General features: G+C 41.3%; 2 protein-coding genes across 4 annotated transcripts in view; one reads left to right on the top strand and one right to left on the bottom strand.

Moving 5' to 3' along the window:
- dclre1a (DNA cross-link repair 1A (PSO2 homolog, S. cerevisiae)) overlaps positions 1–11,429 on the bottom strand; it is a 31,795-nt gene extending 20,366 nt beyond the window's left edge. The window contains exons 1-2 of one of the 2 annotated variants that reach the window (XM_070448143.1): positions 11,333–11,429; positions 3,454–4,743 (exon numbers count right to left, since the gene is read on the bottom strand). In XM_070448143.1, the coding sequence (XP_070304244.1) occupies positions 3,454–4,743; positions 11,333–11,393 (1,351 nt within the window). In that variant the 5' untranslated portion in view covers positions 11,394–11,429. Of the gene's footprint in view, positions 1–3,453; positions 4,744–9,466; positions 10,550–11,332 lie in introns of those variants that run through there. The other variant, XM_024005058.2, reaches the window with a different exon arrangement.
- nhlrc2 (NHL repeat containing 2) overlaps positions 1–24,635 on the top strand; it is a 64,840-nt gene that overhangs the window by 7,929 nt on the left and 32,276 nt on the right. Inside the window, exons 3-6 of one of the 2 annotated variants that reach the window (XM_024005059.2) lie at positions 10,808–10,928; positions 13,637–13,789; positions 20,810–20,859; positions 21,299–21,704. In XM_024005059.2, coding sequence (XP_023860827.1) covers positions 10,808–10,928; positions 13,637–13,789; positions 20,810–20,859; positions 21,299–21,704 — 730 coding nt within the window. Of the gene's footprint in view, positions 1–10,676; positions 10,929–13,636; positions 13,790–20,809; positions 20,860–21,298; positions 21,705–24,635 lie in introns of those variants that run through there. The other variant, XM_024005061.2, reaches the window with a different exon arrangement.

The following is a 24,635-nucleotide window of genomic DNA, read 5'->3' as shown; positions in this document are numbered from 1 at the left end:
TTCTTAACTTTAGTCATAATTAGTTAAAGCAATGAATTTGTATCCGCTCTCGGACTTTGTCTGCATATTTTCCGCCATTTTCTTCAAATCTGAAAATGTTGTGAAGCAACGCCCATTTTTTTAAGAATTGCATTATGGGCCCTAAAAGCACGGAAATAGTGTCCACTGGTTGTATACTTTGTATATTGGCAAATTTAGTACGACATTCGTGAACTTTGGCATACTAACTATATCCATACTATATACTCAATTTACATCACAAATAGTACGGTTAGTGTGAGTATTACAACACAGCTTTAGACAATAAGGCCATGAGAAGGACGCTAGTCACTTCCAGACATACTTGAGAAAAACATGTTGCAGAATAAAATGAGTTTTATATGTGCAGATTTCCACTAGGTGCTCTTGATTTAGCTCTCCTGGAGCTGACTGGAATTTGCACTTTTTTAAAAATGTATTTTGCCTTAAACGCTAAAGCCAGGTAGGCCTAAACCTTTTGCACTGTAGCATAGGGTTAGCAGGAACATCTTGATATTGCTAGCAGTATTCTAAGCTATCTACAGTCGGAGACTAAGGTATAATACAATACGTTTCATGGAAAGGCGCTAGGGGTGGCTATCTTCAAAAAGTCCCCCATAAGTCCGTTTAATAATACTTTCCTGTGAATAGCCTACGCCAGTCTCCGACTGCACATTGTTAGCAGTGTGTTAAGTGATTTCAGGAGGTTGTTCCTGCTACCAATTAGTAGAGGTCGACCGATTAAATCGGAATGGCCGATTTAATTAGGGGCGATTTCAAGTTCTCATAACAATCGGTAATCGGCATTTTTGGACACCGATCATGGCCGATTACATTGCACTCCACGAGGAGACTGCGTGGCAGGCTGACTACCTGTTATGCGAGTGCAGCAAGAAGCCAAGGTAAGGTGCTAGCTAGCATTAAACATATCTTATAAAAAACAATCCATCTTAACATAATCACTAGTTAACTACACATGGTTGATGATATTACTAGTTTATCTAGCTCGTCCTGCGTTGCATAAAATCGATGCGGTGGCTGTTAATTTATCATTGAATCACAGCCTACGTCGCCAAACGGGTGATTTAACAAGCGCATTCGCGAAAAAAGCACTGTCGTTGCACCAATGTGTACCTAACCATAAACATCAGTGCCTTTCTTAAAATCAATACACAAGTATATATTTTTTAAACCTGCATATTTAGTTAATATTGCCTGCTAACATGAATTTATTTTTACTAGGGAAATTGTGTCACTTCTCTTGCGTTCTGTGCAACAGAGTCAGGGTATATGCAGCAGTTTGGGCCGCCTGGCTCGTTGCGAACTGTGTGAAGACTATTTCTTCCTAACAAAGACAGCCAACTTCGTCAAACTGGAGATGAATTAACAAAAGCACATTTGCYAAAAAAGTACAATCGTTGCACGAATGTATCTAACCATAAATATCAATGCCTTAAAATCAATACAATATGTGAAATTCATGTTAGCAGGCAATATTAAACTAGGGAAATTGTGTCACTTCTCTTGCGTTCATTGCACGAAGAGTCAGGGTATACGCAACAGTTTGGGCAGCCTGGCTCGTTGCGAACTAATTTGCCAGAATTTTACGTAATTATGACATAACATTGAAGGTTGTGCAATGTAACAGCAATATTTAGGCTTATGGATGCCACCCGTTAGATAAAATACGGAACGGAATAAACGTTTTGTTTTCGAGGTGATAGTTTCCGGATTAGTCAAAGGTATATGGTTTAGAGAGAAATAGTCGACGCGTTATAATTCCTGTAATAACTTGCGGCTGAACTTGAAAGGGGTTCCTTCGTTATTTTACCGTTCATGTCTTCCATAGAGAATGTCTTGATCTACTTCAAATAAGGTCTGTGTTTCGTGCAGGCTTAAACCGCCTCGGCGTTTTGATACCCGTGTAAATCTCACTAGGATAAGGTAACGTTTGTCAACATATTTTCATAAATCACTCTACAAAAAAAATGATCTTCGCTTATATTTAGCCAATGGTGATCAGAGTTACATTGTCCTATGGATATCTACAGAGTTATAAAATTGGCAAGGTGGTGTAAGCCTACACGAAACACAGACCTTATTTTAAGTGAATCTAAAAATATCCTATGGAATAAATGAAGGAACCGCTTTTCAGATTTTGCTAGAAGGTGTCATGGGAATTATGACTCGCACTTTGGTCGTCAATTCTTACCATGCCCATTATTAAAATAGGATTTCCTGCATATAGAAATGACAGTTTTTGTTTTCAACATTCATCACAGGTAACTTAAACTCTATTTTTATTCAAACAGTTGAGAGTATTTGTCTCCTAAGCAGACTCTTCAGTATCATTGTCACTTCAGAGCTGTGTGTGTGTGTGTGTGTGTGTGTGTATATAAATACACACACACAGCTCTGAAGTGACAAATTAAGTTAAAATAAAAGTGTTCATCGTTCATTCAGTATTGTTGCAATTGTCATTATTACAAAAGTGTGTGTGTATGATATATATATATATATATATATATTGGATTTTTTTAAATTAATCGGCATCGGTTTTTGCCCTCCAATAATCGGTATCGGCGCTGAAAAATCATAATCAGTCGACCTCTAATTTCTACAGAACGCCGTTTGGGTCTTTGCTTGTCAAAACAATACATGAAAGAATAAATGTTTTGTTTTTGAGATGATAGTTTCCGGATTTGACCATATTAATGACCTAAGGCTCGTATTTCTGTGTGTTATTATAATTAAGTCTATGATTTGATAGAGCAGTCTGACTGAGCGGTGGTAGGCAGCTGCAGGCTCGTAAGCATTCATTCAAACAGCACTTTACTGCGTTTGCCAGCAGCTCTTCGCTGTGCTTCAAGCATTGCGCTGTTTATGACTTCAAGCCTATCAACTCCCGAGATTAGGCTGGCAATACTAAAGTACCTATTAGAACATCCAATAGTCAAAGGTATATGAAATACTAGTGGTATAGAGCAATAGTCCTATAATAACTACAACCTAAAACTTCTTACATGGGAATATTGAAGACTCATGTTAAAAGGAACCAACAGCTTTCATATGTTCTCATGTTCTGAGCAAGGAATTTAAACGTTAGCTTTTTTACATGGCACATATTGCACTTTTACTTTCTCCAACACTTTGTTTTTGCATTATTTAAACTAAATTGAACATGTTTCATTTATTTGAGACAAAATGTATTTTATTGATGTATTATATTAAGTTAAAATAAAAGTGTTCATTGTTCATTCAGTATTGTTGTAATTGTCATTATTACAAATAGGGATATAAAAATCGGCATCGGCTTTTTTGGTCCTCCAATAATCGGTATCAGTGTTGAAAAATCATAAAATCGGTCGACCTCTACCAATTAGCCATCCACAGGGCACACTGCATGCTACTTACACTAGTCACCGACCAACTCACCTGGAATCTTTTTATAAAACGGGCATCGCTTGGACTCCCTTTGCTCTCCATCGGTTCTCCCCCTGTTCCACCTCTTCCTACCTCCCTCACTTGGAGTCTGTGTACTTCCACCGTCTGATCTCACTCCAACTTTAGGGGTCTCCGTGGCATTTGCACTTCTGCCTTTCCTCTGACGTCCTCCATGGTCCCCTTTGCGCTCTTCAAGTACAGGACCCTGATGGAGACTCACCCCAGGTAAAACGTTCCCAGCCTCTTGCTCCTTCCCTTTGTCCTTCAGGGGCTTGAGCCCAAAAAACACCCCAATGTCTGTCTGTTTGAGCCCAGAGGCCTTGCCCTTACCCTTCCTAGTTGTCATGGTTGCCTGAGATTGTTGGGTGGGGGAAGCTTGGGAAGATGGAGGCACTTGAGGTAATGACATGTTCAACTCCGTGTTTGTGTGAGCGGGGCACTGATCCAAGCTTTTGGAATGTAGGCTGCAATTGCTGCTTGGGCTGAACAGGCTCTCCCGTAAGCTTTCTAATACTATACTTTTTGCAGACTGGAGTGGAGGCTTAGCACTGAAGGCATTACAGTTATCCTCTGTATGCTCTTCTCTTGACAAGCTAGGTAGGTGATTGCTATGCACTAATGAGCCAATCGATACCACCTGGCTGTCGCTGAATACTGGAGAACCTACAACTTCATTCGTTTCAGAATGAGCCACAAGGTTGGAAAATAACTCATCACTTGAGACTCCATCACTGAACAACAACATTGAGTCATTATTTTCCCCATCTTCTAACATACTGCTTGGAAATAGAGCTTTTTTTGGTTGTGTCCCATTAACTTCTATATCTTGGGGAAACTCAGACATGGGGGAATAGGAGATCTCATCATCACTAGAAGCTGAGGGCTCTGCTTTGACAAAACCACCCTCAAGGCCTTCAACCCCACTATTGTCCTTATGGGGGGTTAATACTTTTGTTTTATTGTCTTGGAGGGTAGACTTCATGCCTTTGGTAGAAGGTGACCAGCCTTTCTTTTTTCGGATTACCTCTGGAGCAGGAGACCGGAGCAGCAGAAGGGCATTTGGCTTTGTGGGGGATGTAGCTCCACTGTGTCTGTTAATAGGAGAAGAACTTTGGCTGTCCTGTGAGCTTTCCAAGCTTAAATTGGCCCCGCCATTGGTTACCAACTCCAAGCTGAGGCAGGGCGCCTCATTGGTTGCTCGGCTGTGGGCAAGCAGGGAGTGGCTGTATCTCTGGTAGTGGCTCAGAATGGTGGAGTAGCACTGGATACCATTGGGACATTCTGCACACATGACATAAAACACAAAGACAGAGCAGGATTAGGAATTACAAGGGATATGAGATTATGGTTAAGAATGGCATTTGCATGTAATATAAAATAGACATGGGACATCATGAAACTGGAAAAAAAGGACATGCTTTTTTGGAACTTTCTGAAATTCAATACAATAATTTATTGAAGTTGGAATTGTTGGGTTATAACTTGAAATATACTTACTCCTGTTGCTATATTAGACATGATTGATTATGTTATCTGCATAATGAATGTATGTTGCTCTCTGCAAAATCACCGGATGTTTTGGAAGCAAAACATTACTGAACATAACACGCCAATGTAAACTAAGATTTTTGGATATAAATATGAACTTTATCAAACAAAACATACATGTATTGTGTAACATGAAGTCCTATGAGTGTCATCTGATGAAGATCATCAAAGGTTAGTGATTCATTTTCTCTATTTCTGCTTTTTGTGACTCCTCTCTTTGGCTGGAAAAATGGCTGTGTTTTTCTGTGACTAGGTACTGACCTAACATAATCAGATGGTGTGCTTTCGTCGTAAAGCCTTTTTGAAATCGGACACTGTGGTGGGATTAACAACAAGTTTATCTTTAAAATGGTGTAAAATACTTGTATGTTTGAGGAATTTTAATTATGAGATTTCTGTTGTTTGAATTTGGCGCCCTGCACTTCCACTGGCTGTTGTCAAGTCGATCCTGTTAACGGGATCTCAGCCGTAAGAATTTAACAAACACACACAGGTCTAAAGCACTGCATCTCAGTGCAAGAGGCGTCACTACAGTCCCTGGTTCGAATCTAGGCTGTATCACATCCGGCCGTGATTGGGAGTCCCATAGGGCGGCGCACAATTGGCCCAGCGTCGTACGGGTTGGGCCGGGGTAGCCGTAATTTTAAATAAGAATTTGTTCTCAACTGACATGCCGAGTTAAATAAAAATCACACACACACAAGCTATTTTATTTGCATTTACTGTCCCCGTTACCAGTAAAACATAATCAAAACCTCAATTTATTTCACTTACTTGCTTGCTGTTTCGTTGTTCAGTCATTTTCAAACAGGATTTCTACAGAACGCCGTTTGGGTCTTTGCGTGTCAAAAAAATACACGTCAAATAACAGTATTTAACGTGTCAAATAACCTTGTTGACCAAGGTTATTCACCTGAATATGACTGCACGTCACATAATAATTTAACGCGTTCATACATTTTTTTTACGTAGTTATTACACCATCACTCATACGTCACAACGATTGATCGATACGTATGCTATGATGCTGGAAAAGTTGTCTCACGCACCTACAGTGCTGGTCATAAAAAACAATCTAGCTAGCTCATGGATGCAAACAATGTTCTTCCCCCAAAGACATAGCAAAACGACACCTGTTACTATATAGCTAGGTGTCATCTTCTAAAACAAGCATAATTTATAAGACAGTTCTTATTTGGTGGTCGGACCCATCTATGTTAAGCTACCCACAATAAGGATTAGCCACAAGTGGACTCTGCGGTTAGCCTTCAAAATAAAAGTATGACATAATTCTACTATTTGTATTAATTTGCTTCACTGTCAATGTCATACTTTTATTTTGAAGGCAAACCGCAACTTACACTATTGTGCCTAATCCTTATTGTGGCTAGCTTCACAACACATACTGCAGTCCGGTCGAGCGTCACTAGCCAGATAAAGCTAACTGGCTGCTTATAACGTTAGCTTTGGGCAACAGGGTTAAGTAGCTGGCTAGCTATTTATTTTCATGAACTGAAGTTCAATTTCAATAGGTGAACAACAAGTGGCAACCTAGCTAAAACTAGAATAATGAAAATGACTGCAGTTTCTACTGGTCATTGTTTTCAGGCTGGTTGTATTGGTGCTAAAGCTAGCTACCCCAGAAGTTGCGYTCGAACAAATTATGCTTTATTACCAACGCAGTATTGTAAACACATCGTTCGTGGCCGGTGTTTGCACAGCTTTGACAGTGCTACTGTATCTTTTTTGACAAGCAAAGTCCCAAACGGCGTTCCATGGTATGTATGTCGAAGCTAATAGCAGTGACGTTATTACTGTGTAACTCTAGTAGGGCAACATCTGAAAAATAGGGCACTTGCAAGTGTGTACCGGTGCACGACTCGTAGGCGAAAGCCAACATCACCCACGACAGAGAACGGTTGATTGTCAAGGGCAATGAATTCCATTATCTTGGCTTTAATGGATTTCGCCTTTGAGTTGTCTCGCTGAAATTGTCTTACTCTTTCAAATGACTGCTCGACTTCTTGACTGCTCGATCCACACAGCAGACATTGTGTGGGCTAGGTTAGGAATGTTGTGTTGCATGTGTAGCGCAAAACTTTACGTGGCGTTATTACGTCATGTACCTACGTTATATAGGTATGCACGGTAGCTTTGACATTGGCGTTAAACTAGACATCGGGCCGACACCGATATGTTCATCCCTACTAAGAATATTAGTAATTGACTGACCAGGTCTCTCCAGATCTCCCAACAATGCTATTTCTAGGGTCAATTTTAGATTAATATTATGCTCTTTCAGCCATTCCTGAACCGGAGACCAGAAACAGACTACCTGAGGGCAATATCAGAACAAATGGTCTATTCTGTATCCTCACAACAAAATCTGCAGAGCTGCGATGATTTTATGCCCCAAATATTCAACATTTTGTTGGTGGCAAGAATTCTGTACAATCATTTTAGCTGAAAAGCACGAAATATTGAATCTTGCGTCATTTTATATATCAACTCAGACACCCTGTGCCATGGAATCGGTATATCACAAATCTCTTCCCAGTTATTTTGCAATCTGTATGGCACAGCTGTCAACATCCTGGTCCTCAAATGAAACTGGTATTCTTTCCTATTTATGCTATTCTGTTCCTCTGCCAAATTTGATATTTTATATTGGGCAAACAGACCAGTTCCTAACCTCTTCCATCTGCCTCCTCCATTTTTGGGGTAGTGCTGTTATCAGTTGTTTGTAATCTTGGATTGAGCAGACCTTCCCATAGAATTCCAATACCTCCATGGAAGACATACAGTACCAGTCAAAAAGGGTTTATCATTATTTTCTCCATCGTAAAATAACAGTGAAGACATCAAAACTACATGTAATCATGTAAGCAAAAAAGTGTTAAATCCAAATGTATTTTAGATTCTTCAAAGGGTCATTGCATTCTGCAGCGATACGCCATCCCCTCTGGTTTGCACTTAGTGGGAGTATCATTTGTTTTCAAACAGGACAATGACCCAAAACACACCTCCAGGCTGTGTAAGGGCTATTTGGCCAAGGAGAGTGATGGAGTGCTGCATCAGATGACCTGGCCTTCACAATCACCCAACCTCAACCCAATTCAAATGGTTTGGGATGAGTTGGACCACCGAGTGAAGGAAAAGCAGCCAACAAGTGCACAGCATATGTGGGAACTCCTTCAAGACTGTTGGAAAAGCATTCATCATGAAGTTGGTTGAGAAGAGTGTGCAAAGCTGTCATGAAGGTAAAAGGTGGCTACTTTGAGGAATCTCAAATATACTTTTGACTGGTACTGTATATACAGTTGAAGGTTGGAGTCATTAAAACTCGTTTTTCAACCACATCTTGTGAAGATACTGGAGGAAACAGGTACAAACGTATCTGTATCCACAGTAAAAACAAATCCTATATCAACATAACCTGAAAGTCCGCTCAGCAAGAAAGAAGCAACTGCTCCAAAACCGCCATAAAAAAGCCAGACTACGGTTTGCAACTGTACATGGGGACAAAGACTGTACTTTTTGGAGAAATGTCCTCTGGTCTGATGAAACAAAAATAGAACTGTTTGGCCATAATGACCATCGTTATGTTTGGAGGAAAAAGGGAGAGGCTTGTAAGCCTAAATAAAGGTAAATAAATAAAGGTAAATAAGCCGAAGAACACCATCCCAACCGTGAAGCACGGGGGTGGCTGCATCATGTTGTGGGGGTGCTTTGCTGCAGGAGGGACTGGTGCACTTCACAAAATAGATGGCATCATGAGGTAGGAAAATTATGTGGATATATTGAAGCATCATCTCAAGACATCAGTCAGGAAGTTAAAGCTTGGTCGCAAATGGGTCTTCCAAATGGACAATGACCCAAGCATACTTCCAATGTTGTGGAAAAATGGCTTAAGGACAAAGTCCTTTGTGGCCATCACAAAGCCCTGACCTCAACCCTATAGACAATTTGTGGGCAGAACTGAAAAAGCATGTGCGAGCAAGGAGGCCTACGAACCTGACTCAGTTACACAAGCTCTGTCAGGAGGAATGGGCCAAAATTCACCCAACTTATTGTGGGAAGCCTGTGGAAGGCTACACGAAACGTTTGACCCAAGTTAAACAATTTAAAAGACAATGCTACCAGATACTAATTTAGTGTATGTAAACTTCTGACCCACTGGGAATGTGATGAAATAAATAAAAGCTTCACAACTGGTCAATTCCCACCTGGTTAAGAACGCAGCACTAAAGGAGGCCGGGTAAGGGGAAAATGTTACAAATATTCCTMTTAAAMATTTTTTTTCTAAACAATACTTTTACATACAAATGTCAAATATATACCAAACATCCAACTCTAAATAAAGCCCTTTCATGTAGGCCTGTCGAATTTCAGAAAAATCCAGTTCCAGTTTATTGAGGAACGTCTCACGTCGCAACCTGAAACAACAATACTGTACCTTTGCGGTCATCCCCAGGAGTGTCAAGACATTCTGCGACATGCCATCTTTGCGATTGCACCACCAATATAGAGAATGGCATCTGACAGATCGGACAGTAACTTCCTCCAGTGGAAGATGCCTGGTGCACGTTCTCTCCAGCAGTAAGTGTACTATCATTATCCTGTGTTGACTGTGGAAAGGCGACATTTTGAGTTGATAGTTTATTTTGAATAGACTCATTTGCCTTCACACCGAGGGCTTTATTTGGAGCTACTTTGGTGAGCTTCACATCTCTGACTTGGACAGAAGTGTCTCCTTTGGTTAAACTTTTTGAGGCTTGTCTGTACTTAGTCATGGGTCCATTAAAAGTTTCAGGTGTGTCTTTGTCCTTTCTTTTCTTCTTCTTCTTGAGAGGCTTATATTCCCATATGTCATCTTCCAAATCTTTCTTTGACATTTGAAGCAGCAGAAAAAAATGACAKTGTTTTAAAACACCTCGTTGTTGCTACAATATAGCCTGTTTAACCGCGRTTTTCTGTAACATCCTGCAAAAAGTCAAATGATGTCATTCCARACCGTTTTGGAAAAGTTGCATCCCCTCCAATCACCAAATCAAAACCGAAAACAGCTAATTGTGTTAGCATTTTTTTCTAAATAATAACCTGTCAACAAGAAACTCTAGCAACCAGACCTAAAGCCAATGCAATGCTAAACATTTGCTATTTCGTAAAAATGTATGAAACGTATCCGACTAAAGGCGATTCAAGACTGACTGATCTATACATCACCGTGCATCATGAATAACTACTAAATATTATTTGTACATCAGTCAGTCACAATTTACCCATGATACATCACGGRGATGCTCTCGCCCTGGTTTTCCACTAGTTACCACAGCCACAAAGTCAAAACATTTATGAAAAAAACCTACGTATTTTTGTTCTTAACTTGTGCTTACGGTTAWGCATAACGTTAACCACACTGCCAAGGTTAGGTTTAAAATATATATATTTGTTGAAGATACATTACAGAAATTAGGTGGGGTTTATGACTTTGTGGCTGTGGTAACTATTGACGACACCCTCGTCTATTGTTAGGAATTACAACAGCAGTTTCCAAACAATTACATAGTTATTTTTTTTTTTATATAAATGCACTTTTAAAATAAATATGTATCCAAGATATCCTATATTAATGAGAGCACCATTTTTAAATGAATTAATTCCATATACTAAATATTGCTAATTTTGTCACGGTTGAAAAATACTGGTGCAGAATGTAGCATTGGCTTTACTCAATGAAATTGTGGTTGGAAAGATGGCGTCCAAGTGCAACCTTTCTGCTTTATTTCCAATCCAGAGCCAGTTGGACAACGCCCTGGACAACGCTACGAACCAACAAGAGAAAGAAAACCTTGTCTACCAGTACTTGAGAAAACTAGACGACAACGATGACTTGAGGATTCCCGATTTTGACGAAGGTTAGGAAAATGTACATTAATGACAGCAAGCTGGGTGTTATTTCAAATTAGAATTGTCGAGCGTCGGCTMGCGCAGCATTTGCGCAGTCTGAAGATATACATTGTTGTGTGTTTGGAGATTACAAGTCAAACGTTTAGACACACCTACTCATTCAAGGGTTTTTCTTCAGTTGGACTTTTCTACATTGTAGAGTAATTGTGAATACGTCAAAACTATGAAATAACACATATGGCATCATGTAGTAACAAAAAAAGTGAACTTATCCTCTGCAGCAAAGGTAACTCTGGGTCTTCCTTTCCTGTGGTAGTCCTCATGAAAGCCAGTTTCATCATAGCACTTCATGGTTTTTGTGACTGCARTTGAAGAAACATCAAAYTTCTTGAAATGATRCAGATTGACTTACCATGTCTTAAAGTAATGATGGACTGTTGTTTRTCTTTGCTTATTTGAGCTGTTCTTGCCATAATATGGACTTGGTCTTTTACCAAACAAGGGCCATCTTCTGTATACCACCCCTACCTTGTCACAACACAACTGATTGGCTCAAACATATCAAGAAGTAAATAAATTCAAAAAAWWWTKTTTTAACAAGGCACACCTGTTAATTGAATTMCATTCCAGATGACTACCTCATGAAGCTGGTTGAGAGAATGCCAAGAGTGTGAAGCTGTCATCAAMGCAAAGGCTGGCTACTTTGAAGAATCTAAAATATATAATATATTTTGATTTGGTTACTACATGATGTGTTATATTATAGTTTTTTTTGTCTTCACTATTAATCTACAATGTAGAAAACCGTAGAAAAACCCTTGAATGAGTAGGTGTGTCCAATTTTTGACTAGTACTGTATGTACACCTTAGTCAAATACATTTAAACTCAGTTTTTAAAAATTCCTGACATTTAATCCTAGAAAAAAATCCTTGTCTTAGGTCAGTTAGGATCACCACTTCATGGTGTCAGAATAATAAGTGTCAGAATAATAATATAGAGAATGATTTATTTAAGCTTTTATTTCTTTCATCACATTCCCAGTGGGTCAAAATTATACATACACTCAATTAGTATTTGGTAGCATATCCTTTAAATTGTTTAACTTGGGTCAAATGTTTCAGGTAGCCTTCCACAAGCTTCCCACAATATGTTGGGTGAATTTTGTCCCATTCCTCCTGACAAAGCTGGTGTAACTGAGTCAGGTTTGTAGGCCTTCTTGCTCGCACATGCTTTTTCAGTTCTGCCCACAAATATTCTATAAGTATGAGGTCAGGGCTTTTTGATGGCCACTCCATTACCTTGACTTTGTTGTCCTTAAGCCATTTTGCCACAACATTGGAAGTATGCTTGGAGGTCATTGTCCATTTGGAAGACCCATTTGCGACCAAGCTTTAACRTCCTGACTGATGTCTTGAGATGATGCTTCAATATCCACATAATTTTCCTCCCTCATGATGCAATCTATTTTGTGAAGTGCACCAGTCCCTCCTGCAGCAAAGCACCCCCACAACATGATGCTGCCACCCCCGTGCTTTACGGTTGGGATGGTGTTCTTCGGCTTGCAAGCATCCCCTTTTTCCTCCAAACATAACGATGGTCATTATGGCCAAACAGTTCTATTTTTGTTTCATCAGACCAGAGGACGTTTCTCCAAAAAGTCTGATATTTGTTGCCATGTGCAGTTCCAAACCGTAGTCTGGCTTTTTTATGGCGGTTTTGGAGCAGTGGCTTCTTCCTTGCTGAGCGGCCTTTCAGGTTTTATCGACATAGGACTAATTTTACTATGGATATTGATACTTTTGTACCTGTTTCCTCCAGCATCTTTCCAAGGTCCTTTGCTGTTCTGGGAATGTTTTGCACTTTTCGCACCAAAGTACGTTCATCTCTAGGAGACAGAACGCGTCTACTTCCTGAGCGGTATGACGGCTGCGTGTATACTTGCGTACTATTGTTTGTATAGATGAACGTGGTACCTTCAGGTGTTTGGAAATTGCTCACAAGGATGAACCAGACATGTGGAGGTTCTGAGGTCTTGGCTGATTTCTTTAGATTTTCTCATGATGTCAAGCAAAGAGGCACTGAGTTTGAAGGTAGGCCTTGAAATACATCCACAGSTACACCTCCAATTGACTCAAATGATGTCATTTAGCCTATCAGAAGCTTCTAAAGCCATGACATAATTTTCTGGAATTTTCCAAGCTGTTTAAAGGCACAGTCAATTTAGTGTATGTAAACTTCTGACCCACTGGAATTATGATACAGTGAAATAATCTGTATGTAAACTGAAAATGTACTTGTGTCATGAACAAAGTAGATGTCCTAACCGACTTGCCAAAGCTATAGTTTGTTAACAAGAAATTTTGGAGTCATTGAAAAACAAGTTTTAATGACTCCAACCTAATTCTATGTAAACTTCCGACTTCAACTGTATATGGGCAGGCAGTTGCTGCACATTTTGTAATCAGTGTTGAATGGTCTGCATATTTTGACATGAAGCAATATGCATAGGTTTTGCTCTTCTTGCAACATTGTAGCCTAAATTAGAATGTGGCCTCAGACGATGTTTGCTGTATTTTCATTCTCTCACTGTCGTCTAGTATGCAAACACTGCGACTACAGGATCTTTCTTGATTTAATATTTAACAGCTCAATGTCATTATACCATTGGTTGTGAAATGGTAATGATACTGTTTGGTAATGCATATTTTTCTGCAGGTCTCGAATGGCTGAACACAGAAGGTCCCCTTTCTTTCACCAGAGAGCTTGCTGGTAAAGTGGTGGTGTTGGACTTCTTTACTTACTGCTGCATAAACTGCATCCATATCCTACCTGACCTGCATCAGCTGGAGAAAAAGCACTCTGTCAAAGGTATACGCACACATATACACACACACTATTTGAATCAACAAATCCTGTTACATCAAGAAGGATTAAAACATGTCGAAGTTCTTGGACACTTAAGGATACAAAGCACATCTGTACCAAATGTGTCCAAAACATCGTCAGACCTTTACTGCATTAACGACAGTACTTACACCAGGTGTGCTGAAGTTATGTTAGTAGATTGCCATGTTTTGGCACAGAGCTGCAGCACTCATGTCTGCTGCTGGTGGACACACACACACACACACACACACACACACTGGTTCTTGCCCTCTCTTTTTACAATGCACAATAATGACCCCATATATTGAGTTTAGAATATTATCCTATTGGCACGGTATGCTATTACAAGCTTTTTAGGCAATGTCACTGCTACCAACTCCTAATGGCACTGAATCTTTAAACAGGCTATATATATATTTTTGGACCAAGTTCCAAAGCACGTTGTGCTTACTCCCTTGTGCTATAATGTGATACATTTCTAAACAATAATAAACCATGATAGATTGGAAATTATTTTCCCACTGTAGCTACTGGCTTTCGGTGGCTTTACACTACACAATTCCACATTTTATGATTGGATCCCCCCGCCGCCAGTTATGCTTGGTTTGTCCCGGATCTCAAGAGGCCGTGGTTTGTAAAGGGGAAAAAGTTGCACAGGTCTTGTAAGGAGAACAGAGCAATATCTCCTCTCTTTCTCTCCTCTCTCTTCTGAACAYAARCCTTAATTTTGTGAGCTAACTTGTAAGCAATGAAGAGGTACAGTCACATTTAACATTGTAAATTCACGAATAAGAATGATATAGAAAAATTGTATTTTTCAAATGGAGAGGGTTTCTATTGCAAAGTGACGAATGTGACAAATGAGTGATAATTGGTAAATTTTGTAAGTTCAAAGACAACTTTGGTAATATTATAAACTTTGAAACAACTGGTTTGTAGTAGGCTACAGAATTAGAGAAGGGCTGTTTGTCTGAACCTCAGGCAGTAGGCTCAAGCAAGCCTGTTTCTCTCCCCAGTCAGAGGCAACCTGCCTGAATAAAAATAAATATAACACCAGCCTGATATGAACCAGTTTGTTGTTACGTTTATTTTTGCAGGGGTAAATAATATTTGAATGGTTTCACCATTTTATTTAAATAAATGTTGGAGTAAGAAAGTCACCAGAGATGCGTTCAGTTAGAAAAGAAAAAAGTAATTAAACAGAAACGGTTATGAACAACCAGTTGGGTAGACCCGTTTCAAAAAGGCCAGTGGAAAAACAGACCCGTGCCGGTTCGGATCCGAGAGTAGAAAGAGACCTCCTACTGGGCGCTGTAAGCGCCATCAATACACAAACGATATTGGCCAAATTATCCACAATTACGTGTCCTTAAACTGCCTTTAACAAATTACCAAAAAAACAATTTGTTTTATTTCGATGTGTTGTATATTCAAAAACAATTGTCCACCTCACGGTTCAGCTGTCGGAGATTTGAACACAAATGCATTGAGGCATTGCATGCATATAGGCCTGTAGACGTCCATTGTATGATATTAATATCCKAAAAATGTCTATAACGGAATGGAAGCTTAGGCCTAGAGAGACCGAGAGAAAGAATGCCGGCGCCATGTTCCTGACACTGACATACATTTCTTTATCGTTGTCAGACTACTATTGCTATACAGATATAGGCGTACAGAAGGAGGCTAATTCATACATTTTCAATCAGCATTATATTGTTAGATTAAAGGAGTAGCTCTGGTAGGCCTAAAACATKATTCTTCAAGTTCAACTGTCGGAGACAGTTGGAGCGCTGGTTTCACTGCCTTCATAGGCCTGCAATAGCTAAGGCAAAAAATTGCCATACCAAAGTTTCTTAACTTTTATTTATTTTTAAACATTTTTTTCACCTTTATWTAACCAGGTAGGCCAGTGGAGAACAAGTTCTCATTTACAACTGTGACCTGGCCAAGATAAAGCAAAGCAGTGTGACAAAAACAACATAGTTACACATAAACAAACGTACAGTCAATAACACAAAAGAAAAATAGAAAAATCTATGTACAGTGTGTGCAAATGTAGGGAGGAAGGKAATAAATAGGCCCTACAGGCGAAAATAATACAAATGTATCATTAATACTGGAGTGATAGATGTGCAGATGGTGATGTGCAAGTAGAGATACTGGGGTGCAAGAGGGTAAGTAATAACATGGAGATGAGGTAGTCGGGTGTGCTATTTACAGATTGGCTGTGTACAGGTACAGTGATTGGTAAGCTGCTCTGGCAGCTGATGCTTAAAGTTAGAGGGGGAGATATAAGACTCTAGCTTCAAAGATTTTTGCAATCCGTTCCAGTCATTGGCAGCAGTGAACTGGATGGAAAGGCGGCCAAAGGAAGTGTTGGCTTTGGGGAGGACCAGTAAAATATACCTACTGGAGCGCGTGCTACGGGTGGGTGTTGCTATGGTGACCAGTGAGCTAAGGCGGGGCTTTACCTAGCAAAGACTTATAGATGACATGGAGCCAGTGGGTTTGGTGACGGATATGTAGTGAGGGCCAGCCGACGAGAGCATACAGGTCGCAGTGGTGGGTAGTATATGGGGCTCTGGTGATAAAACGGATGGCACTGTGATAGACTACATCCAGTTTGCTGAGTAGAGTGTTGGGGGCTATTTTGTAAATGACATTGCKGAAGTCAAGGATCGGTAGGATAGTCAGTTTTACAAGGGTATGTTTGGCGGCATGAGTGAAGGAYGCTTTGTTGCGAAATAGGAAGCCGATTCCAGATTTCATTTTGGATTGGAGATGCTTAATGTGAGTCTGGAAGGAGAGTTTACAGTCTAACCAGACACCTAGGTATATGTAGTTGTCCACATATTCTAGGACAGAACCGTCCAGAGTAGTGATGCTAGTCGGGCGGGAGGGTGCGGGCAGCAATCGGTTGACGAGCATGCACTTAGTTTTACTAGCATTTAAAAGCAGTTGGAGGCGTGTTGGAGTGTTGTATGGCGTTGAAGCTCATTTGGAGGTTTGTTAGCACAGTATCCACAGAAGGGCCAGATGTATACAGAATGGTGTCGTCTGCGTAGAGGTGTATCAGAGAATCACCAGCAGCAAGAGCGACTTCATTGATATATATACAGAGAAAAGAGTCGGCCCGAGAATATAACCCTGTGGCACCCCCATAGAGACTGCCAGACGTCCGGACAACAGGCCCTCCGATTTGACACAGTAAACTCGATCTGAGAAGTAGTTGGTGAACCAGGCGAGACAGTCATTTGAGATGTCAATGCTATTGAGTCTGCCGATAAGAATGCGGTGATTGATAGAGTCGAAAGCCTGGGCCAGGTCGATGAAGACGGCTGCACAGTACTGTCTTTTATCGATAGAGGTTATGATATCGTTTAGGAACTCGAGCGTGGCTGCGGTGCATCCATGACCAGCTCGGAAACCAGATTGCATATAGTGGAGAAGGTACGGTGGGATTCGAAATGGTCGGTGATCTGTAGTGATCCAGATTTTGCAGTTCTTTCAGAACATCAGCTGTCTGGATTTGGGTGAAGGAGAAGTGGGGGGATTTGGACACGTTGCTGCAGGGGGTGCTGAGATGTTGGCCAGGGTAGGGGTAGCCAGGTGGAAAGCTTGGTCAGCTATGGAAAAATGCTTATTGAAATGATTGATTATCAGGCCTCCCAGGTGGCGCAGTGGACTAAGGCACTGCATCGCAGTGCTAGCTGTGCCACCAGAGATTCTGGGTGGCACAGAATCTAGCGACTCCTGTGGCGGGCCGGGGCGCAGTGCACGCTGGCCAGGTTGCCAGGTGTACGGGGTTTCCTCCGACACATTGGTGCGGCTGGCTTCCGGGTTGGATGTGCATTGTGTCAAGAAGCAGTGCGGCTAGGTTGGGTATTGTTTCGGAGGATGCATGGCTCTCGACCTTCGCCTCTCCCGAGTTCGTACGGGAGTTGCAGCGATGAGACAAGACTGTAACTACTACCAATAACACGAAATTGGGGAGAAAAAAGGGGTCAAATAAAAAAAAGTTTTTTTTAAATTAGCGATTATCGTAGATTTATCGGTGGTGACAGTGTTTCCTATCCTCAGTGCAGTGGGCAGCTGGGAGGAGGTGCTCTTATTCTCCATGGACTTTACAATGTCCCAAAACGTTTTGGAATTAGTGCTACAGGAAGCAAATTTCTGTTTGGAAAAAGTTAGCCTTAGCTTTCCTAACTGACTGAGTATATTGGTTCCTGACTTCCCTGAAAAGTTTCATATCGCGGGGGCTATTCGATGCTATTGCAGAACGCCACAGGATGTTTTTGTGCTGGTCAAGAGCAGTCAAGTCTGGGGTGAACCAGGGGCTATATCTGTTCCTGGCTCTACATTTATTGAATGGGGCATGCTTATTTAAGATGGAGAGGAAAGCACTTTTGAAGAGCAACCAGGCATCCTCTACTGACGGGATGAGGTCAATATCCTTCCAAGATATCCAGGCCATGTCGATTAGAAAGTGTTTTAGGGAGCGTCTGACAGTGATGAGTGGTGGTCGTTTGACCGCGGACCCATTACGCACGCAGGCAATGAGGCAGTGATCGCTGAGATCCTGGTTGAAGACAGCAGAGGTGTATTTAGAGGGCAAGTTGGTCAGGATAATATCTAAGAGGGTGCCCAAGGTTACGGATTTAGGGTTGTACCTGTTAGGTTCCTTGATAATTTGTGTGAGATTGAGGGCATCTAGCTTAGATTGTAGGATAGCCGGGGTGTTAAGCATGTCCCAGTTTAGGTCACCTAACAGTATGAACTCTGAAGATAGATGGGGGGCGATCAATTCACATATGGTGTCCAGGGCACAGCTGGGGGCTGACGGGGGTCTATAACAAGCGGCAACGGTGAGAGACTTGTTTCTGGAAAGGTGGATTTTTAAAAGTAGAAGCTCAAATTGTTTGGGCACAGACCTGGATAGTAAGCCTGCAGAGTTCTGTCAATCTCTGCAGTAGATTGCAACTCCGCCCCCTTTCGCAGTTCTATCTTGTCGGGAAATGATATAGTTAGGGATGGAAATMTGATTTTTGTTGGCTTTCCTAAGCCAGGATTCAGACACGGCTAGGATATCCAGGTTGGCAGAGTGTGCTAAAGCGGTGAGTAAAACAAACTTAAGGAGGAGGCTTCTAATGTTAACATGCATGAAACCAATGCTTTTATGGTTACAGAAGTCAACAAATGAGAGCACCTGGGGAATGGGAGTGATGCTGGGGGCTGCAGGGCCWGGGTTAACCTCTACATCACCAGAGGAACAAAGGAGGAGTAGGATAAGAGTACGGCTAAAGGCTATAAGAACTGGTTGTCTAGTGCATTCGGAACAGAGAGTTAAAGGAGCAGGTTTCTGGGCGCGGAAGAAWAGCTTCAAGGCATAATGTACAGACAAGGGTATGGTAGGATGTGAGTACAGTGGAGGTAATCCTAGGCATTGAGTGACGATGAGAGAGGTTTTGTCTCTAGAGGCACCATTTAAGCCAGGTGCGGTCACCGAATGTGTGGGGGGTGGAACATAAGGTATATTGAGCAGGGCTGGAGGCTCTACAGTGAAATAAGACAAAAAATACTAACCAAAACAGCAATAGACAAGGCATATTGACATTAGGGAGAGGCATGTGTAGCTGAGTGATCATAAGGTCACAGCTAGCAGGCCAGGGCTAGCAGCAGGCTAGCAGATGGACGTCGCAATGGGAGAGCCTGTTGAAACCCCCTTAGACGGTTACGTCGGCAGACTAGTCGTGATGGATCGGCGGGGCTCCGTGTAGGCAGAAAAGGGACCAGGCCAATTGGCAAAAGAGGTAATTGAAGCCCAGGAATTGCTTGATGGATCTCTTCGGCTAGCCGGGAGATGGGCCTAGTTCGAGGCTWGCTCCAGGCTAACTGGTGKTTGCTTCGGGACAGAGACGTTTACCTAGGAGTAGCCACTCGGATAGTAGCTAGCTAGCTGCGATGATCCGGAGTAAAGMTACAGAACTTGTGGTAGGAATCAGGAGATGTGGTAGAGAAAAAGCAGTCCGATATGCTCTTGGTTGATATCGCGCTGTGCAGGCTGGCAAGAGTTGACCTGGCTGGCAGATGTCCGAGTTAACGGTGATGACCGCTAGCAGTGGCTAACTGACTACGAGCTAGTTAGCTGGCTAGCGTCTGAACGGGGTTCCGGTTCTAAAGTGTTAAAAATAGCAGATCCCAGATACCACATTGGGTGAGGCGGGTTGCAAGAGAGTATGTGCAGTCCGTAGATAAAAAATGAGATTAAAAATATATACAAAGAAAAAAAAAGATAAATAAACTCAGCAAAAAAAGAAACGTCCTCACTGTTAACTGCGTTTATTTTCAGCAAACTTAACATGTGTAAATATTTGTATGAACATAGCTAGATTCCACAACTGAAACATAAACTGAACAAGTTCCACAAACATGTGACTAACAGAAATTGAATAATGTGTCCCTGAAAAAAGGGGGGATCAAAATCTAAAGTAACAGTCAGTATCTGGTGTGGCCCCCAGCTGCATTAAGTACACACCAGATACTGACTGTTAAACTTGTTCAGTTTATGTCTCAGTTGTTGAACCTTGTTATGTTCATACAAACATGTTAAGTTTGCTGAAAATAAACGCAGTTGACAGMGAGAGGACGTTTCTTTTTTTGAMGAGTTTACATTTAAAAGGAGAYATTAAATTCATTAAAAMCATTTCTGTGAAGCTTTGTGATTGGCTCACAATTGAGCGTCGTCCCAAAGCCTAGAAATGTTTTTAAGGCTCGGTTTTCAGAGCCGTTGGCGGAATTTAATGTACCGCGTTGGTTCCCGGCTACACCTTTCAGATATAAAGAAAAGGCGTTATAAGGAAGACGTTATGATAAAGATTGCGGGATTTTGTTTCAGTATAAAAGGCATATAACTGTTCATGACCAATCCTGATATGATTTTATTTTCCCTCTGTTTCTCATTCTCTCTTTCCCCCCCTCCATCTGTTTCTCTCTTTTAAGATGGGCTTGTTATCGTGGGTGTCCACTCTGCCAAGTTCCCCAACGAAAAGGTAAGCCGTTGTCATGTTTTATTTGAAATGTGATCTAAATAATTACATTCTTCATTAATATTGCAACACAGCTTCTCCATTATTAAAGGGATAGTTTACACACATATTTAAGTCATGGTACTTAAAAAATTCCATGCCTCGAAACTACTCTGGAACAGGACCAAGCCAGATTGCAATCCACACTCTGGGTGTGTATGCATAGTCACAAGTACTATTTGCTAACATTGGCACTGAACAAAAACAATAAAAGTGAATGGTAGAAAAATCTTATTTTCATAACATTGAAATGTTAGTTTTGGAGGTAGTAGCTAAGTAGGTAAACAAATCCAAAGTCTGTGTGTGTGTATGGAAACGGCAAGTATTATTGTAATTCAAGTCAACTATACCATTAACCATAAAATGTTTTACTAAGTGGAATGGATTTTACCTCCTGTTCAAGGTGCTGCAGAACGTGCGGAGCGCTGTGCTCCGCTACAACATCACCCACCCGGTGGTGAATGATGGAGACGCTCGGCTGTGGCATGAGCTGGAGGTGACCTGTTGGCCCACCCTGGTGCTCGTTGGGCCCAGGGGCAACCTGCTCTTCTCGCTGGTGGGAGAGGGCCACCGTGAGCGCCTAGCGCTCTTCACCAACACCTCCCTTCGACACTACAGGGACCAGGTCCTGCTCAGTGGCCACCTCGTGGGGACCAAGCTTTACAGGGACTCTCTGCCCCCATCGCTTCTTTCCTTTCCTGGGAAGGTAGCACTGGATTCCAGTAGGAAGAGACTGGCTATAGCAGATACYGGCCATCATCGGGTACTGGTGGTGTCCAGCATTGGGCTGGTGCTTTACTCTATAGGAGGTAAGGGCTGGATGAGCATCGCCTCAAAATAAATCAGATGAATGGGGATGCCTGTTTTACACATCCTAATTCTATGATCGCCTCAAGGCTTGACAGAGCTTGTGGTGAGAAATCRAAATATACCAGTGGGGAATAGAGCTGTATTTTCTGACCCAGTTGAAGGGTGGGGTGTCAGAAGAATCTTAGACATATTTATGTAGCCAACCTATTAGGGGATTTTTATGTCCAACAACACCTTAACCCCTGCTTTGAAATCAGGAATAAGAAATGGAGCAGTGTTAAAGAATTGTTAACCCCCTAGAGTCGAATGACGCACCGGTGTGTCAATCTACGTAACATAAAAAATCWAAATCCATCAATTTAAGCTATAGATATGTTGTTTTTTTTGCATTGGATGCGGTTCAATTCACCGCATCTGCCGATGTTGCACTTCCGCGGTAAAATAAAAGATTCAGCTACAGCGGTGTTAATAAGACCATGAGACATCCCAAAAATCGGTGTTCTCACAAAAAATTGCTCCACGACTCCCACAAATGGCAGTGAACTAGTCTGAAGTCGGAACCGTCGATATGCCATCTTCTGTTTTTAGCGTCTGAACCGGCTGCAAACTAACCTCACTGTGGAAAGGGGCTGGTGTTCTCCGTTTTGCTGTACTACCCACACAAGTGTAACGGGACTCGTCTGAAGGTAACCAGTACCGGTTTCACAAAAAATGAAGGTAGTCTTGTGCCTTTGCCAAGGTAATCCCATCCACCTGACAAGTGTGGCATATCAAGAAGCTGATTAAACAGCATGATCATTACACAGGTGCATCTTGTGCTGCAGACAATAAAAGCCCCCTCTAAAATGTTTTGTCACACAACACAATGCTACAAATGTCTCAAGTTTTGAGGGAGTGTGCAATTGGCATGCTGACTGCAGGAATGTCCACTAGAGCTGTTGCCAGAGAATTGAATGTTAATTTCTCTACCATAACCCGCCTTCAATGTCATTTTAGTGAATTTAGCAGTATGTCCAACCGGCCTCACAACCGTGTGTTGTGTATGGCGTCATGTGGGCGAGCGGTTTGTTGATGTCAACGTTGTGGACAGAGTGCCCCATTTGGCAGTGGGGTCATGGTATTTGTATTTATTATGGATCCCCATTAGCTGCTGCCAAAGCAAATGCTACTCTTCCTGGGGTCGAAACACACCAAAGAATCCACATTACATATAAAACGGTGAACTATGTTTGTACTGAATGAGCTAAAGGTAAAACGGTACATCATATAACATCCCCACACCACCACATATCCACAACACAAAATGTTCAATACCAACATACAACAATATCACAATGTATGCGTGTGTCTTCACAGTCCCCGATGTTCCATAAGGTGTATATTTACCTGCTTTTTAAATCGGATGTGGAATAGAGTTCCATGTAGTCATGGCTCTATGTAGTACTGTGCGTCTCCCATAGTCTGTTCTGGAGTTGGGGACTGTGAAGAGACCTCTGGTGGCATGTCTTGTGGGATTTGCATGGGCGTCTGAGCTGTGTGCTAGTATTTAAACAGACAGCTCGGTACCTTCAGCTTGTCAACACCTCTTAAGAAAACAAGTAATGATGAAGTCAATCTCTCTTCCACTTTGAGCCATGAGAGATTGACATGCATATCATTAATGTTAGCTCTCTGTGTACTTTTAAGGTATGGCAGGCATAGCTATGGACAGCGAACACAATTGCATTTTATTTGTTGGCAATTTGAATGCACAGAGATACCGTGAAGAGATCCTGAAGCCCATTGTCGTGCCATTCATCCACTGCCATAACCTCATATTTCAGCATGATAATGTACACAATCTGTGGCATTGTGTTATGTGACAAAAATGCACATTTTAAAGTGGCTTTTTATGTCCCCAGCACAAGGTGCACCTGTGTAATGATCAAGCTGTTTAATCAGCTTTTTGATATGCCACACCTGTCAGGTGGATGGGTTATATTAGCAAAGAAATGCTCACTAACAGGGATGTAAACAAATTCGTGCACAAAATTTGAGAGAAATCAGCTCTTTGTGCCTTTGGAAAATCTGAGATTTTTTATTTCAGCTCATGAAACATGGGACCAACACATTATATGTTYCGTTTATATTTTTGTTCAGTGTAGAAAGTACTGATTTGTAAAGGAAGAAATGATTAACACGTCATCGTAAAATAATCAACATCCTATGTTTTAGGAGAAAGCTCCAAATCTACCCTCTGCTGCAAGTAGAATRGAGACGGTCTGCCTCTCCCTAAATCCCAAKATCTCAGCTATAGTCTCTTGCATATTGCTAAATAATCTTTGTCAGAAACATTTTGATACGGTAATTGCATAGTCTTATGCAATTATTATGGGACGCATGTGAGGTGTATATAATTGTTTAACAAGTCACATCATAAGTTGCATGGACACCCTCTGTGTGTAATAAGTGTTTAACAGGATTTTTGAATGACTACCTTATCTCTCAGTGAAAAGAAGGAAGCCTGTAAAGAATAAAAATATCTCAAAACATGCATCCTGTTTGCAACAAAACACAAAAGCAATACTGCAAACAAATTGGCAAAGCAATTTGCCAAATTGCCAATCACTTTTTGTCCTGAATACAAAGTGTTATGTTTGGGGCAAATCCAATACAACCCATTATTGAGTACCACTCTCCATATTTTCAAGCATAGTGGTGGATGCATCATGTTATGGGTATACTTGTAATCATTAAGGACTGGGGATTTTTTCAGGATAGAAAAGAAACAGACTGGAACTAAGCACATGCTAAATCCTAGAGGAAAATCTGGTTCAGTCTGCTTTCCACCAGACACAGAGATTAATTTAACTTTCAAATATCCTAYAACACAAGGCCAAATCTACGCTGGAGTTGCTTACCAAGACGARACTGAATGTTCCTGAGTGGCC

This window comes from Salvelinus sp. IW2-2015, linkage group LG17, assembly GCF_002910315.2.
Source record: "Salvelinus sp. IW2-2015 linkage group LG17, ASM291031v2, whole genome shotgun sequence".
NCBI classification, from domain to species: Eukaryota; Metazoa; Chordata; class Actinopteri; order Salmoniformes; family Salmonidae; genus Salvelinus; species Salvelinus sp. IW2-2015.
The sequence above is the reverse complement of the archived record's forward strand: the minus strand, read 5'-3'. Positions and strand labels throughout refer to the sequence as shown.